Source organism: Pagrus pagrus, assembly GCF_965226575.1.
Source record: "Pagrus pagrus genome assembly, chromosome: 18".
Taxonomy (NCBI): Eukaryota; Metazoa; Chordata; class Actinopteri; order Spariformes; family Sparidae; genus Pagrus; species Pagrus pagrus.
This window is the reverse complement of record NC_140202.1, coordinates 19638603-19658154: the sequence shown is the minus strand read 5'-3', so window position 1 is coordinate 19658154 and position 19552 is coordinate 19638603. Positions and strand designations below refer to the sequence as shown.

Sequence of the window (19552 nt, the reverse complement as noted above, 5' to 3'; positions counted from 1 at the left end):
AGGTTTATGTTTTAATAAACTAACAGAATGAATGTGGCATTAAAATGGAGTCAGGCGGGCTCTGATTGTTTGTTATGGAAAATAAACACGGCTAAAATCAACTCGGCATGGTTTAAAGAGTGAGGAGTGGCAGGTAAGCCTTGCCGAAAGAGATTGTTTTGAATTCTTCTATCTCTTGTGGCTTTTTTTAAGGTCTAATAATAATAATCTCTGCATCTTCTTATTTATCAGCGTGACACTCACTTCATTCTTTCGCCTGTATTCCTACCTGAGCGTTAAAAGATCTCGAGATCAATCCCGAGTTTCTATATCAGAGCGCCCGGCCCGGTTGCTGATGGATATCACGTTGGCTTTGTTACTGCAGATGACAAATTGCTGGGGGGAGCAGCGAGTCACAGGGTTTGTTTGGCATTCCAGATCTGATGTGTTTTGAAAAGTATTAATGGAGCACATGGAGGCATGAGATATCACCTTGCAGGTTCAGTCAGGAGCTCCTGTCAAAACCAGAGTAGGCCTGCGAGGTGAATCTCTGTCATCATGAGACTCTTATGCCTCATCTCACGCCTCGAAACCCCGGGACAGTCTACGATTTTCCGCTTTGGCTCTCAATGGCCCAAGAAATATATTGTTCTGTAACATGTTTTTAAAACAATTAGCAATGTGTTCATTTCTGAAACGCATTTTTTAACTGTTCTTCAAGGAACTTTAAGCCCATTTTATGCTGATATGACCCACAGTATATGACCTACGTGGCAGCAGGGTGAACAGAGTGTGGCCAAGGTGTGTGTCATCTTTTTGTATCATCTGGGCTCTGTGCAAACATCTCACCTATGTCGCTGATGCTCTGTAGATGGGTACCAGGGATGTTCTTGGCAGTTTTGATCACCTGCTGCAGAGCCCTCCTGTCCTGGGCCGTGCACGAATCATGCCAGTTTGTGATGTTTCCAGTCAGAATGCTTTTCTATCGCTCCTCTGTAAAAGAATTTGTCTCCGGAAATGAGTTCCCGTAAGAAGTAGAGCCTTTTCTGTGCCTTTTTTTACCGGTGGTGGTGATGTGTGAGGTGCTCGTTCTCAGGAAACTAAAACGCCTTAAAGGCAAAATCTTAAAATCAATGCAATATTCAGCAGGGCTGCAGAAGAACTGGAGTAATATGATATATGGAGGGAGTTCTGGTAATGATAAGGGCTGCAGAGCTCTGGACCAGGTGAAGTTTATGAAGACACTTGAGAGGGAGACCGAAGAGAATAGAGTTGTGACAGTCAATAGAGAGTGAATGGGGATGGTTGTGCTGTTCAGGGTAAGCAACAGGCGAAGACGAGGAGAATACTCCATAGATAAAGGTATGCAGACAGAGTAACATTGTTGATGTTGCTCCAAGAGATAATTGGCTGTCCAGGCTGACACCCAGGCTCGTAACCTGAGGGGAAGGAAGTACTGTGGAGTGGAAGTCAAAGAAAACCTGTCCGGTTTAGTGGATTTGGTGCAGACGAGGAGCACGCCAGTTTTATTACTGTCAAGAGAACGTTGCAAGAGAACCAGGATTTAATTTCCAATTTCTGTTATTTTATTAGAGAAATGATTAGCATACTTAACAAAGTAGCGTGTGAGCTACTATTAGAGACTGTAGCATTTAGCGGGTCAAATAAGCGTGTGAAATGAGCGACCAGTATGTCTCTCATGTATTAGTCCATTTAACTGGGGGAGCTGTGCTTCCTGTGGCAGTGACCTTCTCCCTGTGGCTGCTGGGAATTACAGTCATTCAGTGTGTGTCTCGGCATGATGGATGGCACCTGCACCCGTTGAGCAATCGCTCCCTGGCGCACTATTGTTGTTCTTTCTCACTTTTGCGTGGGAGCAAACCGTGTGCATTCCCGAGCCAAAACCAACTCAGATAATCATCTTGCGTGATGCATGATCTTCTCTCATTGGGAGACAAGTAATCATTCGACCTGGAATGTTTCGCCAACGCGTTTGTGGCAATGCAAGTGTTACCAGTGAGGCTACTTGTTGGGTCTGTCCCAGAGACGCAGTGAGCCGTCCACACAAAATTAGCCCAGCTGAACGAGCGATGATGCAGCAGGTTTTAACACCTGGCCTCACTGTTTCTGCCACATGATCGTCTAATCCAGCGCCCGACTTAAAAGCCAAATTTCACGGCTTTTAAAATTCTGCATGACGTCAGCTCTGTGCAATAAGAAAACCAGGCGTTGAATAAAAACTATATGCTGCGGCAGTGTAGAATCAGTGTAATATCTCACTGTAGCCTTGTAGCGCTTTTGTTTCCATTGCGCAATTATCCTTTACGCTGTCTGCTGGCACAAAATGCATTTGTTGCAGTCTTCTATTTTAAGAGTTTGTCTTAATGGCTGTGCTCCAGGCACTCCTTCGCCATTAGCACTTGTGTTTAACAAGTGTGTGCCTACAAGGTGCTTGGATGACAAGGTCTTTCACCACCATTGTAGTTCAGGAACAAAAGAACCTTCACATAATGGAATCTCCCAATATGTCACTCACTGGTGCATAGCAAGGCCATCAACGTCAGCCAGATGGCAGGTCACTGTAATATTACCTCTTCCTCCTCCTCCTAACAGCTGGAGGAGGTGGCTCTCTGCAGAAGAAGAAGAAGCTGAGCTCAGCAGCTCAGTAGCATCATCTCTTTGGTCTGCCCTCACCATGCTCGGTGACTGTGCATCAGAGGCTACAGAGGAGTGTGAAGTGCTCCCGAGAGTGTGTGTGGGTTCGCTGCTGCCGCGCTCTATGATTAAACGGTAGTATGTGCTGACAGCTGGAGTAGAAGAGCATGATGCACTGGGGCACAGCAGCGCCAGAAGCTGGAGGTGAAATTAGACGTTATTGGGTGTCTTTAGGCTTTGAAGCAGAGACGTTTCCATGATGTGTCACCAGCAAAGCTGAATCAAAGTAAAATGACACTCGTACATACTTGGCAGGTTTTAACTGTCAAACATTCCCTGCCGGGCAGGACGAGAAAACAATTCGGCTCCATAAAATATCAGCAATTAATCGTATACTGAAAATATCCTTCGCAGATTAACATGTTTTTCAGCGACAGGCTGCGTCTTTTGTGGATCTGTCGTCAGTTCAATGCAACGCCCGTTTCTGCGGCAATATGATTGACAAGTCACACAACAACATTCGCTTTCTGACTTTTGCTCAAGTGGATACACTCTCATTTGGTCTTTTCACATACAGCACAAAGGACCTCTGTGACTGGAACACAAGGGAACACAATCAGCAGATTAAATGTTGACAATATACATTTCTCCGAGCTACACATATGATGAAAGTGTACATTTCCTTATGTTGCAACTGTATGGGTCTTCATGTTCAATTTTCTATTGGTTAGGGCAGGGGTCAGCAAACATCACACTAACCCTGTTCTTTTTTTTCCCCTCAGGCATATACAGCAATCAATCCTCAGGCCAGAGCATAAAACACAACAAAATCAGCTCTGGGTCTGATGCTATTCTGCGCTTCAGCTACCCATTTTTACAATCACACAATGAAAGAATCACGAAAGGGCCTGAGAGCCACTGCAGAGGGGCGAAAGAGCCACGGGTTGCTGACCCCCAACTTAAGTTTAGTAAAACATCACGTTTTTTTGGCGCCACAAACACGACGCCTCCTTAAAAATATCCAGTAGTATCATTCTTACAAACACAGTCTCGAACTGGGGTCACAGGCTTGGCAGCCTTCTCGCATGTAACACCACCACCATCCCCTCCGCCTCTGGATACGGCAGGTCATAAACATGTAATGTGAACATGATATGACACGTACTAATGTGAACGTATCAGCGGTTAACTGCTCCCATTTTATCCCGGTGACTAGGCTGTCCATTGACATTGATGAATTAAGTGGAAACGTGTCAGAAAATGACAACTCTTCACCACAAAATGACTCATTGGTTGCAGTAATACCCTTCTACATTTATTGTACAATATCTAAGACTGCCTAAGGTTGAATTCATTTTTTTGATGCATGCAGACTTCAGGTAGTTGTTGGGTAAATGTTTGTGGGAAGTGTACTAAAACATATTGATTCAGTCTTGGGTGGCAAATTCCTACTTAACAACGTACAAATAAGTCAGTTTAAATAAGCTTTAAACAAGAGCTGTACCACATGTCACACAAAGGTCATTTTAGGATTATGATCACACTCTGTCTCTTCGTCAAGTTTTCCTTCAAACCCCTACAGCCTGTCGTCTCATCTGCCAGCAGCTGTCCTTTACGTGTCTAGTCTGCGGGGGCGTTAGACCCACGCTCAAATAAACACGACGTAGTTTTGCATTCACGCTTGTCATCACGTAATCCTTCTGCAACTGCCATCTTGGAGGCACCACATGCTCGTCTAACTGACGTTCACCTCACTTCTAAAGACACTGGTCCCCGGCGCACTTAGACACAGACAGCCTGAGAACTGAGCCCGACACACTGAACCAATCACTGGATGTGAACGGCACAGCGGGGCAGGTGTGTTAATTAGTAAAAAGTGTTAACTACTGTTACCTTTCTAAGTTAATGAAGCATTTGGTAACCTGTATCCTTTAGAGTTCCTGTAATCTGAGGTTTACGATGAGGCCCAAAATCTAGTGTGAATCATTTTAAGTGAAGTATCCAGATGTGCACAGCTGCTCTGGTCACTTGCAGGTACAAGAAACCATTAGCAGCGCGCTCTTTTGGTTATTATTGAAAACATTTAAGACTGTGAAAGCTTTTGGTTGTGGACAAAGCAAGATATTTGTCGAAGTGATCTTGGACTTCGGGAAACACTGACCGACATTTTTCACCATTTTCTAACAAGTTAAACACCAAATGGCTAATTGATTAATCAAGATATTACTTGACATTGACAGTTAATTGATTAATTCCCTATAACTTCTGATGCGGATTCGGATTAAGAGATGGATCCAGGATTTTTTTCTCACTTTCTTTAACATTGTGAGACATGGCTCATAATGGAAACAAATCAGGGTATTTAGGTGGCTGGTATCTATGAGTGAGTGGGAATGAGGGGACTGTTGGGCCTTGTATGTGCTCTACTGAGTACCATTATAGCTTGTTAATAAGTTATCTTAATTTCCACAGACTCCCCTCAAGAATCCTCTTCAAAAAAGAAACGTGTTGCGCAAAAACTTCATTTTTTTTGCTATAAAGTGAATATGACTTAAGTTTAACATGTTTCACTCACAATTTGCAGGAGTCTTTTGGAAATGTCGAGAATTTTAGAAGATGTTTATATAGTCTGCTCTTTGTTTTTGCTTCCCACTTAGTGTCCAAGTGTACTGTTTGAGGTTGCCAGAGTTGTCTTTGCTCTTGACTTTACTTTCCCACCTCTGCATCTCCTGTTGGAGCATGTTTGGTCACTTCCCAGCATCTTCATGTTTGCACAAGCTGATAAAGCAGGCAGGCAGGTCAGGTTTCATCATGTAATCTGATTACCTGCTGAAAGATTCGATGCGCCTCATCTTCACCGCCAGCCTATTAATAGCAGGTCCGGGATGTGGTGTCCAAAGCAGCCTTGTATTTACCTTCTCAGTGCAAAATCATTAATTACGGTAGTCAGGTCAACTGAGCCGTGACAGATGGAGTTTTGTTTGACTGTTGCCTGCCGGTAGTTTGTTGAGTAATTCTTGATCATCACATTCATACATTAAGATTCAACTGTAGTTCAACCAAGTAATTTTTACTGTGGCATTTCACTTGATAATTACTTCCTTGGAAAAACCCCAGAAGACATTCTTTTATAGACAATATGTTTAATTGAGCAAATTAGTAAGAGTCCATATTGCACAGCAGCTGTGTACACACACAGAGGAATCTGCAAGGGAAGCCTTCAGAGCACCAGTGAAGGGATGCAGTGAGAATTGTTAGCTAAGAAAAAAAAACAAAAAAGACTGATTGAGTCAGAAGGCCTCCGTGCCAAAGCAGTGGCTTTTCACCACAGATGCGCATAGTTAGCGTGTGTGTGAAACCTCAGAGTCCTTGACTGATCACCCAGCTGCATTGATTCTTCAGCTGCTGGCACAGGGGTGACGTGCTTGGTTTGCGTGGACGATATGGATGATGGATTCTGCCCTTCAAAATCCAGACGAGTACAGTCACTCGCAGGATTTATTTGAAACAAGTCTCATTGGGTCACTCATTCAGACTCTTGTTCTTGCAAAGATGGCATCAGACTCAAGAACACTGAGAATTACTGAAGCAGTATCAGGTGTAGTGACGATCAGAGAGGTGATAAGGTTCTCGTGGAGGATCGACAGGGGCTGGATTTCAGTTCGAACCATTGGGGGGCAACAAAAAGTGCAGTTGTACAGCTTTAAATTTGAAAGGAAGAAATCACATGGAAAAACCTCCAGCGACTTTTGCCCCAGTCAGCTGTCAGACGATTTATCAGATTATTTTCAGGTGAACTGTCAAGCATGAAGTAAAACATCAGATTTATGTTACAATCTGATCCTGCGGGGATTTAACATTTAATTTGACATGTACAAGTTCACATAGAGTCTATATGGTGGATTTGACAGGTGGACAGCATTTAGTGTAACGCGCCTGCTGTAAAAAGAAAAGCAGAACGGTATGAAAAAAAATATTTGACAAAGCAACTATTGCTTGACAAGTGTGTTAAAAAAATTAGTCTATAATCAATTCTGTGTCAACCGACTTAAGATGGTTTTATGCCGGAATCTGTGGTTAATGGGAGTCTCTCCACAGATGCTTTAAGAGGACCATAGAGATATCTTAGGTGTACGTGTGTGTGTGTGTGTGTGTGTGTGTGTGTGTGTGTGTGTGTGTGTGTGTGTGTGTGTGTGTGTGTGTGTGTGTGTGTGTGTGTGTGTGTGTGTGTGTGTGTGTGTGTGTGTGTGTGTGTGTGTGACTGAAAAGGAGAAGACTGCTGGGTCGTCTCTACAGTACAACTGTAATTAATGCTTTATAAAGAAACAACGTCCTGATATCACATCCAAGCTAGCGTCTTTCCCTCTAGCTTCTATGACTCGACAGATCTTTCTTTTTAAGTATTTCTCTGATATCTTTCTGAAAAAATGCAGCATGGTCCTGGGCATCCATTACAAAACTTGCAATGAGAAATTTAAAGTTGAACAGCAATTACTTAAAATTTCCAAGCCCAGGTGCCATAACCAGGTTTTGCCATATCTATAAAAACTCTCCCACGGTCTCTTTTTTTGTGCCATGGCATTTAGCACGTAATGTTCTATGGCTTAAGGGAAATGGTGTTAATGAAAGGCTGCGCAATATTAAAATATTTAATTAACCATGATGTCAGATAGCTCCTCTGATTATTAGTTTTTGCCCTTGTCTGAACTTGCGAAGTGAAACAGACGTCATACTGTTGAGTAAACTTGTGCTCCCAGCTGGATTTTTAGTTCATAGAGTAGTTCAAAATGTCAATGGGATTTTGAATGAGGTTTTCCTACTAACAGAACCTGGAAGTTCTGATTTCACTTCAGCGCCTCTATAGTTTAATGAACTATTATTAAAGTGACTTATTCTGACTTTTTCTACTTTCAGGCCTGGTGGAGATCTGCTTGATGCACCCCCTTGATGTAGTCAAGACAAGGTAAGTTCAACCTTAGCAGCCCATACATACATCTTTAACGTTTATGCTGCTTACAGAGAGCAACTTTTCGTCCACATCTGCCTTGAATCCTCTTGGTGGGTATTTGGGTCTGTGTAGTGGAGTTCCGAGCATACCAGGTCTTTTTTCCCAGCTCAGTTGGCCTTGCCAGCTCCGCACTCATAATCCACACAAGTGGGCACCAATGCCAAGAGCCTTAGACATTTTGTGGAAAATGAAATGCATCATTTACTCCTTTATTCCCCACACAATGCTAACGTTAGATGTTTTTATGCTCCCAAACTTTTTACCTTATTACTCAATTTAAGAAAATAAGAATCACACATTTTTTTTTTATTTTTTTTTTTTTAGTATGGTGTGTGGTTCATGTAAAGAAAATGGGAACAATCAGATGCCACTAAATGCACAGGCTACTTTTAATAGCGTGTTTTCCGCTACCATCTCCTGTTTGTGTGTTATGCAAGAGCGGCAGCAGTGTTGAGCTGTTGAGTGATCAGGAGCCTCACACCACAGTGTCTCAGCCAGCCATTAACAGGTCGTGGGCTACTACTAAAGCTTTATAGTCTTTCACAGGCCTGGCCAAGACCCCTGGCTTCGTTCTTCGCCCCCCTCCCCACCCTGCCTCATACTCGTCAGTAAATTGTACTGCTTTTTCTGTCATTTACGGCAGCAGTTTCTTGGTAAATAAATTGCTTGGCGTGCCTTTTAAAAAAGTGAGATGGTTGCACTTTGAAGGCCGTGCCACCACCAGAACACAGAGGAGGAAACGCGGGGATAAAAGCCAGGGGTGAGCGGCGTTGTATTAGCTGATATTTGATACTTTGAAGGCACACGGTGTGATTTACGGTCACGTGTAGAAACTAAGGGGGTTTATTACAGGTAAGTCTTGAGCTCTGCCTGTCCGTCCTCACACGGGGTCAGGGTTAAAAGTGCACTCAGTATTTTCTTTGTAATGCTCTTCCTTAAAAAGCGGTAAAAGCTGCTCTAAAACTAGACAGGTTTATCTGTTTGTTTTCCCTGTTTGTGTCGCCATGTGTTTACGTGGATAGGTGCTGAGAATGGGTCTGTGCAAATTGATTCCTTTTGGTCTTGGCTCCGGGTATACTCTGTTTTTTTTTGTTGTTTTTTTTTATGCAAGAAACAGACGCGTCTTTCTTTGGACGGCGTCGAGAGTGTCTAAACAACATGAGGGTTGCTGATTGTTACATATACATACTGTACGTGCATGTTCACACACTTAACATCCACACATGAATTCATAAACCAAGCATACATACCAGCTAATTGGGACACTGAGGGAGCTGAAATCTATTAGCAGGAACCTTGGAGCCGAGAGTGCAGACACAGACACACCTCCACTGGCTCTCTGGGTCTCTCGCTCTCTCTCTCTCTCGCTCAGGCATGGCTCTTATTAGGCACTGGCTCCTGCTTTTAATGTCCACCGGTCCAAATTGAATGGCAACTGGAGTAAATTTACTTTTTTCCACCAACTCAGAATCAAAGGGATTTTTTCCCCCCCTTTCTTTCTCCTTTTTTCCCCTTTTTTTTCAAGGTAAACTTGACTAACTGTGTACCTGCCCGGGAGCCGATGTTTACCTATTTTCCAAATGAGGGTTTATCTTTCTTCTCTTTCTCCGAGTGGGGGAAGGAGGAGGAGGGAGGCGGATTCAGGATTAGCTGCAGCAGTTGGTGTAGAAACACTCCACCAGTAGCCAAATACTGCTGTTATGAATCAAAAAGGAGCATTTGGCAGCTTTTTGCTTTAAACAAATAATGATTCATCCTCCAAAACGGCTGCTTTGGCAGATTAATGAAGAGCTTTGTTCCAGAGATAAAAAAAAAATGTGACACATAACTTCCAATGTGATTGATAGTGCGACATTTGGACTACTTCAGAGATGTTTTTAATGCAGAGCAGCAAAGCAAGGCCATTATGACAAAATGATTAAAAATACTGAAGAGCAAACACTTCTGGGTAATTTTTGACTACCAGACCACACTGAACACTGCTTTAGCTATGGGCCGTAAAAGTGAAAGTCTTGTCAGATGATTCACAGTGTGTCTTTCTGCCTTTGTTGTTGCACTTTTACTCCCCGTCGCGTTGCTCGCTGACCAGTCAAGCCATGACCCCCTTCACTCACCTTTGCTAACAAGTACATCTATCTTACATCTGAGGGACTCCTGCAGAGCCCACCTTCCATCAGTGTGACTTACTGCCTCTTTCATCGTTGTGAAAGAGTCGAATGTGCACAAATGTATGTAGGCCATTTTGAGGTAAGCACATGGATGCGTCCAGGGTACAAAATTAACACCTGCCATTCACCAAATGCTGGTAAAATAATAATTTAATTAAAGCACCATTATGTAACTTGACACAGCATAAATGTTGGCAATGTACATTTCTGCGAGATCACAGATACCTTGAAATTTCTTTGCGTCCAGTTTTTCACAAGGCTGTGCTTATGACTGCTTAGGTTCAGGATCGAAACCCACCTGGTTATGCTTAGGAAAAGATCATGTTTTGGTTTAAAATACCTGTTTTGGTCACCACAAACACAACTGGAAATTGTCCCGAGGTCTCCTTAAAAATACCCAGTGATGTCACACAATGTTGAAACACAGTCCTGAACTGTCGCCTGTAACTCCACCGTCATCCCCTCCACCACCAGATATGACAGTCAGGTCATAGACATGACGCGTGAATGTGACATGGCACGTTTTGTTGAAATGTAAATATTGTCTGTAGCCTTATGAGTGGAATGTATCCATGGTTTGCAGAAATGACCTGCCAACATTTTTTCCCCAGCCTTACTGATCAGCCTAAAGGGAAAATACAGAGCAATGTGGAAGTATGTTTAAAATAAGATTCACAGAGAAGTTCACAGATAAGGAATAGCAACACAAATACGATGATTAGCAGTGTTTGCCGCAGCTCATTAATTTTGAATGGCATCTTTTCTGTTTTATGGTCAGTTGACAAACATTTTGGCCTGTACCGGACCAAAAAGTAAAGTTTGGACCCTGAATGCATCATTAAAGACTTCTTTTACCGGACAAATGATTATTGATTGCATCAGCTGTGGTGTGAAGTGGCCTTTTTGTCAGGGGATAGTAAAGCTGCAATGAATACATTCATTATGAGTTAATGATTTGCTCAATAAAATGCCACATAGTGAAATATGTGATCTGAAGTGCTTGTTTTGTCCGACATAACAGTTTAAAAACCCAAAGAAATCCATTTACAATGATATAAAACAGAAGGAAAGCAGAAAAATCCTGATTTTGATTACACATTTCTTCTTCAATGAGAACGCACACACACACTGCAGTCCAAACTGAGTGTGAATACAAGCGCACAAAAGTTTAGTTCGACTATTTATTACACATGTAGCTTCACATCTGCAGCTGGGACAGTTCTGGTTCTCGTTCTTTGCTGCTTTTAATACACGCAATCCAAAAATGAAAGTGAATCCAGAAATCGCAACATTTTTCTCATTGTGAGTCACTCCGAATAATAATCAGCCTAAAATGTAAATGTAGCATACTTCGCACAAAGTAAACCGTTAATTGCCCCTGACCCTGACCTCCCCGCCTCCTCCTCCGTCGGTAGGGGCAGGAATGTGGGGGTAAAGATGGAGGGTGCGATGCGGTGTGGGGGAGGGAGGGCAGTCGTCAGTTTAGCAGAGAGAGACAGTGGGACCGGAGTTACAGCTTTTCATTAACCTGGAAACCACCTAGTTACATGGTTCATGGGCTGGTCTCAGCTCACTTGGAGGTAACAAAGGGTGTCGGGCGGCGCTTTCTGCGGGGGGCTGTGCACTCGGGGCACCCCATCTGACTCTGATCAGGTTCTCCCTCTCATTAGGGAGTTGGACTGAGCCTGCATTTCCCCTTCATGTCGAGATCCTGTTACATGGAGCTCCACCCTAATGCACATGCATGCGCAAACGTACTCATCTGAAAGCAGCTTCCCGGCACCCCTTTGACTTCCGCCCCAAATAGTGAAGTCACGCCTTCCTCGTGTTGCATCTCCTTGAACAACTCCTCCTGTCATCGTGAGCTTCCTGAAGTTTCTACGCCGTGCACATGATCTGATGTGTTTGACATAATGTCCCCCGAAGATGTAGTTTGTGCAATAACTCTTGCCTTTGTTCCTTTCTCGTGTCATTCATGCATTCCTATTCTGTTTCCCCTTGCTCCTCGTCTTTTCCCCCTCTCAGATAACAACCTCGTGCTTTTTTAACCCCTCCCTCTGAACATTAACTGTTTCTTTTGCGTTTGGTCGTTTTAGTTTTTCAACAGCCATCTCCGTTCGCCCCTTGTTATAATCAGCCACTACTTTTTTGTTAATACAACCCATATCATATAACAACATCATCATCAACATGTTGAACGCATTGTTTGAACTTCCATCATTCCTTCTGAATTTGTAGCTTGTTGAGCGATTATGTAATGTTTTCTTTTAAATCCCCGTTGTACATGTGTTTTAGAAGATTTGTATCGAATTATGCAATTCTGTAAATTGTATTGTATGACATGGCTGTCAGAGTCATTGCAAACCACTAAGCCTGCCAGTAGCCTGTTTCAAGCCTGATTAGAAAAACCTGGTCCTGGCCCTCGCTCGCGGCAGTCTCCATGGCAACACTACCTCCATTTGGTCACAGCACGCATGAAAGTGTGTCCCACTCGGGGGGCTTGAAAGTGATCTTTGATGAGGTCTTTGACAGATGACGTCCAGTCTTTCTGGGGAACGTGTGACAGCGCCGAGGATGGCCCAAAGGCTTCACCCCGCCTCCACCTCCGTGTGCCCCCAACTGCTTGGTGAACCCCGGTGCACTTATGGAGGAATCCCTGACACAACCCTCAAACAGCAGGGCACAAAGCAGCAGCAGCCTGATGGCTGATCTCGCCTTGTAAAGGAGCAAGCAGGTCAGCGGTCGTCAAGCCAGCTCCTAATCCCTCTGGCGCTGTGAGACTGCAGGGCAAGACTTTACTCGCAGTGAAAAAGCCAAACACATGCGGCATGCGTGCAGGATAAACTGAGCTCAGTCTTTGCATCGCTTCATTGCAGGAGCTTGAGCAAGGGCAAGTCCAGTGCAAAAGGTGGAGAGCGACTCTTTTCATGAGCACAGCAGAGCAGCGTGTTTGGCAGGATTGAAATGATGCCTTTGCATTCCAGTCATACTCAGATGACACCTCAGACTTCTGTATGAAAAATTGTTCCATTAACATCACCCATTGGTTTTGCAATTTTGAGGCCTCGAGACTGGCTGGTTTTTAGAAGCCAAAGGTGACCATATTTGGACAAGAGGGTGGAGCTGGGTAGGATATCCTGATTGGATCTGACTGAGAACCCGAGGCCACGCCATGTTAGCAATTTCTCAATCACAAGGTAGTCTCGCCCTAAAGCGTACCCTGCTTGATTGACTATATTACTCTAAATGAGACCATCATTTGCTAAATGAACATCATGCTATATTGAAGAAGACCAAAAACCCATTAGGTAACTGTTTGCTGAGGAGATAAATCAACTGAGAATTGGGGTCATTTTCTCATAAGCTTGCATACAACCTGACTTATTTTTGAAACCAGTGGAGTTGGCCACTGCTGGCCATTAGAAGAAGAATAAAGAAGAATGCAGGTTTACGTCAAACATCTGCATTTCATACAGTCAATGTCACAGACAATTATTGCTTGCAAACCGTAAACACTTTTTTTGCCATATCCGCAATCTTTCGCAAACAGATATTGTGGGAAGCAAGAATTTTAAAAATGTTGGTGTTGGATTACTGTTCAGAGTTTAATACACATATACAACAGAAAATCAAAAAAGAAGGTGGTCAGCTCTAAAAAATTTGTTTGAGTATATGTTATTTATTACTTCAGTTCTTGCAAAAGACCCCCATCAACATGTACCAAAACAGTTCAAACACAATATCAACTGCCCATCTCAAGCTACTAAAGATCGGGAACATCTGGCCGCTTTGTCTGCTTTTGATTAAACAAATTAAATAAATGGTTCAAATAGATATAAAAATATATCACTTCAATTTGGCCATTCTTCTTTCTTGAATAATATGACATTTGGGCCATCGTGGTGGTCGCAGCTGTATATGATGCATTTCATTTAGCTGCAGCATCATTTCTTTGTAGATTATCTAATTAGAGTAAAATGCATCGAGAGAAAAATAAACTTGTGTGTCCCATTAGTTTTAATGTTGTGACAGATGTTGCTGCAGTTACTCACAGATGTCAGAGATGTAACAAATTGATTCCTTTTTAGAGATTTCAGTTATAGATAGAGGTAGACATAAAGAACAGATGTGCATGTCAGCGTGTGTGTGCCATACTGGAGCACCTGTAATCATTATCAGTGATGGGCTTCACATTCCAGTACACTAATTACAGAGTGAAGGCATTATGTGCTTTCATTTCAGTAGACCCTGACTGTGCTGCGACCACAGTGCTGCCCCCCTGCTGCCCCATCTCTCTCTTTATTTTTGACTCTCAAAACTAACGCATGCATGTCCATACATCGTTTATCCCGCCTCCATCACTCCTTTTCCAACCTCTTGCGAGCAGCTGTTGAGTCAGTCGAAAAGCCACTTTCAAACTCAGCAAATACTGTTGTCATTGAGGCACTAATACCTGAACAATAAACGACTGAGCTGCAGTGAATGCAGGCATCACAGCTGTTTGACAATTTCCAATTACAAAACATGGTGCGCAGTGGGACACCTCTTCTCTTTAAGTCATTCAAACTGTGAAAGCATTTAAGCTTACTAAGTGCCTAAAGCGCATTGTTGATGTAGTTGTGATAATCTGCACTTGAAGTGTTGAACAGACACATAAGGACTCAGCATGGTCCCTGCGCCCACTGCACTCTCCACAGCAATTCATGTGTATGTACATCCCTACACTCGCAAGTCGCGCTCGCCGCCCTGTTGGTGTTGCCATTGCTGTCCAACATGCCGTACACTAGAAGGCTGCTCAGGAAAAGCTGCATGTGATGTCTCTTTTACCCCTTTCATGCTGGGCAAAAAACCCACTAACACCCATTAACATCTGGCTTTTGTCTTCAGTGGGAAAGGATACAACTGGCATTCATTCCCGCTTCAAATGGCTCTGCAGTAATCACGGGTGTTCGTCAGCTCCGGTTCTGACAAGCATTGATGGAAACCTGACATACCCGGGTGGACACAGTGAAATGCTATGATGCATATCGATATTAGGGATGTTGACGTGTAATTTCCATCCGTCTCTGTTCGAGCAGCCTCCAAAATCGTTCAGTTGGGATTGAGCTTGAAATGAAGACTGAAGTAAAAGATATATAAAAGGCCTTCATGCTGTTTTTTTGAGTGTTTGTAATGTGGAAAGAGACACACAAGTAAATAACATAAAAGAAAAACTCATCTCCTGGCAATTGCCTATTTTAAGTTTACCTGTGTTAAGTTAACCTCTGTGTGCAGAGGTTTTGCTGGCATGAGCAAAGTTGCAAACAATTTCTCGATCTGTACAGGTCTACATGACGTCTGTTCTGCACAACATGATTGGCTGAAAAGCTCAGAAAAATCAACCTTGTTCTCAGAAGATGATGTAGCTTTTTCGCCGTGTAATATTCACCATCTGTTGCTCATGACAAAAACAACAAGGCCTTAAGATGTACATGTCAGATAAATGATGAGAGGAAGTTAACAGTAGTGGCCTGGTTTATATAGAACAAAGAATATAACAGGGAGCTGAAATTACCCATTTTAGAGCAACAATAAAGGCCTCCGTAAAATCTCATTAGTTTTTAGCATCTGTGGGGAGCTGAGTGGCGCCCACAGTGACAGCTTAGACAAGATAGCGTAGTAACGTCTACTCTCAGATTTCCCCCTAGAAGCATGCAGGGCAGTTGTCTTCTGTCTGGAGCTCACTGTGTTATAGCCAGTGGTTACCTGCTGTCAGGGGGGAGTCTCTACAATCCTGCAGCATCTCCTCACATCAAAGTGGCTGTTATTGTCTGTCACTGGGTAGTCCCGACTTGGCGTGTCTGGTTTTCCATCATTTATCAGGGCTTCTGTTTTTCTCTGCAGCCGGACCTTGAAATTGTGCATCAGTGTAGATCGGTTCCTTTAAAGAAAGGGTCTTGACTTTCTTGCAGAGCTATTTTCACTGTTATACTGCTTTATATATAGTGTAATTAAAATTATTGCTAAAGCTCTTGCAGCATAATTTCAGTTAACAGCTTTTGGCAGGGGTTATGAGACCCCAGTTTAAACACCCAAGAAATCCTATGTGTTATGCAACCACTTACTGGAAATGTCAGGAAGACTGCTCATTTTTTCCACCTATCTGCTCCGCTTCAGTGTTAGTGGCTTTCTAAATTTGCTTCAGTCGAGTTAATCATATAGAAAGATCTGTCAGTCAACGTGGAGTTTGTAATGCTCAAAACATCTGAGTCACAGTCCTGGCCTAGCCTGTCCTCGTGCTGTTTTATGCAGCTCTTTTCCTGCTCTTCCACGGTAACACAGCCTGATCTCGGGTCACAGAGGTCACAATATATGAGCAGACATCTGGACCGGCAAAGTGGTCCCAACATCACCATAGGGAATCAGAGGAGTCAGTTTTATCGGAGTGAGGAAGGATCCAGAGTGACAGGGGGATGTCGACCTGCCTTTACAGCCACTTTTTCTCCCTTGTCTAAACCACAGCCCGCTCCGTAACCTGGGCTTTCCCAGGTCTAGTAGGTTTGCGGTGCTGTTGTAACCCAACCTGGCCTGGTCCAGATCAAGCTCTGGCAGCCTGCCGTGTCACAAGCGCCAAAGGTTTATCACTTCCCCTCTGCTCCCATCTTGCATCTTCTTCCCCTTGACTTTATTTTCCTATTCCTCTCTCCAAAGGACTGTCTTTATTGGCCTCCTCCTGCCTCGCTCAAACACTTTTTCCTTTGACAGTTTTGCCATAGATTCAATCCATCAGTATTTGTTTTTTCTTTGCTCATTTTTTAACATGTAATTATGCAGCTAAAATCAACATTATTACATTACATTTATTGGGCATGTTCTTTTGCCCAACGCATTTTGCATCAAGTCAAACTTTGTAGGAACAAAAGAGCTAAATCTCATCAAAAATTGGGAAAGTATCCCTACTTTTTATTCTTCAAACATACTTTCAGTCCGTAAGCACTGTTGCCAACAACAATGGGTTGTCACAACAAGCAACTATTGGATCCAAATGGGACCCTTTTTTGGTTACGCTCTCTTACCCTGAAGCACGATTGGCTAAAGTCACAATTGGCTGCATTTGCCATGTTGGACTATTTAGGTCTGAAAAGTGCTCTTAACCTCATGTACCAATGCGATGGACTTCTACGATCTTTATGATCCCGCTCATTAAAATTAATTGTCTGGCTGTAAAAACTAGATTTCCCCTTTATGTTGCCTTCTGGATTGTCTTATGCACTTCAGATGCATCATGAGAAATGGCTTCCATTCCTTCCCCCTGGTGATTCACTTCTCCTTTTTCCTTCAATCATATATTTTGTCTCTTTCTCTCTTGTTTTTTTTTTTTCTTGTCAAAGAACTTGGCGTCCCTGCAGGGAAGGCATGAGCAGATCAAGACTCAAGCTGTAGTAACCAGTCCAAAAACACAGCAACGCACATAAATCATAATGTTCAAACTTGGAGAAAATTGCACAGATTGAATTATTGCAGTATAATAGATGGCATTAGATAACTACCTGTTGTAGATTAGGTCATTACGTCTCTATATGGGGTGTTAATTTAGATGTCAATCTGTCTGAATAGCTGTAAATATGATTTCATATCAGCCTTATTAGACACTAAATTTTAAAGTGAGCAAGTCATCAAAATTGGTCTGAGTGCCACTGAGGGAATACCCCTCATTTAATAGGGCATATTTTTTTAAGAGACCTCCTAAAAAGCATGGCCTGCCCCTTTTAAAAGAAGGCCCATCAAGCCTCTCCCTTTTGATCAACCCAATAACCCCCCTACCCCCTTCCCATAGGCATTTTTTTAACACCATCATTAATGAGCCTCACCTCTACATCTCGTCTTCTCCGAGGTGACAGCCCGTCTTGTTGGTCCCCGGTTCGAGCCTATTACCACTGGGGTCTGGGAGCGGACACGGCCTTGTAAGGCCCTCAAACACTGCGCTCCTGTCCATAAAAATACAAAGAATGGGGCTCTCGTCAGCCACTCCGCCCTCATTTACCTTTTTGACTTCTTTGTGGACGCCTAGAGTTTGTACTTTTATAGGCGGTGGAGGTCAGGTGGACGAGGTCTTCGGGATCATTTACCCCGTTGTCTCGCTCGCAGAAGCACCAACCTGCCCTCGCCTTCACCCTCACCTGGGCAGCTCTGGGCCTGTAAAACACAAACACAGGCTGAGTTGGATATGGGAAGGAAATGAAAGGAGGGGGACTTTTGATGAACTTGCAGATCTCATCACCTCTGAGTATGTAGTATCTCCACTAGCTTTCGCTGATGATTGAAGGAGATGCTCCAAGCGGTTCGTTTTAAGGAAGCCCCAGGGTTTTCCTTGAGTCTTCTGTCTGCAGAGTTTACGATCTGCATGGCTGACTCCAAGGCCAAGTGAATCTGCCAGAGCAATGGAGGCTCTTATGCTCTTCTTCAGGCAGTATATCGTCACTGAGGCCTTATTAACAGAAACTAGAGCTTTTTGTCTGCACAGATCCTCTAAAACAGCAAATTCAACCAGGACTGACTGAAGCTTTGAGACTTATTTTCCACTCTGAAAAGCAACATTAGCAGCTTCCTAGCCAGGGGCTTGACGGTTCCCCTGCTGCCTCAACTTCTTCTGGTCCTCCCTATTATCTCCCACTCCCTGGGCCTTGCTGTTTGGTCCCTGGCTTTTATGGCGGGGTAGGAGAGGGCCATGAGGAAATGAGGTGACCCCAGGGTCATGAGTGGAATCAGGGGGCTGGAACCGGACCACGGCCCTGCCAACCCCACTCTCTCAGGGCCGGCTCGTGTCGAGGGGGAGACGGGGGACAGGGTCTCTTCCATCCTTGACCCCAGCATCATATGCCTTTAATTAAGCCAGATTTGAATATGTTTACAAGCCCCAGTAGTCTTAAATCTTCCGGGTCTTTGCCCCCCTCTCCGCACCCCTTATCCCACCATCCCCTCATACCTCCAGTCCTTCTTTTCCTTCTTCTCTTTAATATGGTGTCAGACATCTATTTATTATGCTGGTTTAACTGGTTTTCAGGAACGGGTTACAAGCTATTTGGGAATCCACCAAATAGGATTTGAGGGACACCCCTCTAAGATGTTAATCTGTTAGCGATATGAAAGGCCGCTCACCCCACTAAACTCCCCCTCCACTGGAACCCGGGGGCCCTTTATGGCCCCATCAGGCACCCGCATGGACGACTTACTGCTGACCTTGTGACCTGGCAGTTGAAGCCATATGAGGAGGGAATCTTTCTCTTGTCCTGTTGCCTCTTACTTTCTTTACTTCTGCCTCTGTTTCTGCCCTCACAATCCCTGATGTTCTTCACTATAACTTATTTAAATCACTCGAGTTATCTGTCATCACATTTTGAACCATGCTTTTTTTTATTGTGTATTGTTAATTGGGTTAAAATCATTGCATAATCTCATCAGACCATTAAGTTTAACATGTTTTCTTCTGTTGGAGTCAGCCATGTGGCAGCATATAATGAGAATGTCATCTCATCCTAATACCTGAAACTCTTTATCTCCAACAGGCACCATTTATGTTCATTCTTTCACCCCCAACTGGTCTCTCATGTAAAAGATTTACACGCAGCTCACCAGCCTTTATTAGGGAGGTACCAGCGTGTTTGCTATACAACAAAAAGTCCCTCGACTGGCTCCATCATATTAAAAATTTACACGTAACTGAAGAGCTGTTACAATTGGCTTACTAGCATGTTAGTGGCCG

General features: G+C 43.5%; 1 protein-coding gene across 1 annotated transcript in view; it reads left to right on the top strand.

Annotated features, from left to right (window-relative positions):
* The window catches only part of slc25a21 (solute carrier family 25 member 21), a 94744-nt gene that overhangs the window by 56366 nt on the left and 18826 nt on the right, over window positions 1-19552 (top strand). The window contains exon 3 of the mRNA XM_084382198.1: window positions 7549-7597. Within this exon, the coding sequence (XP_084238324.1) occupies window positions 7549-7597 (49 nt within the window). The remainder of the gene's footprint in view (window positions 1-7548; window positions 7598-19552) is intronic.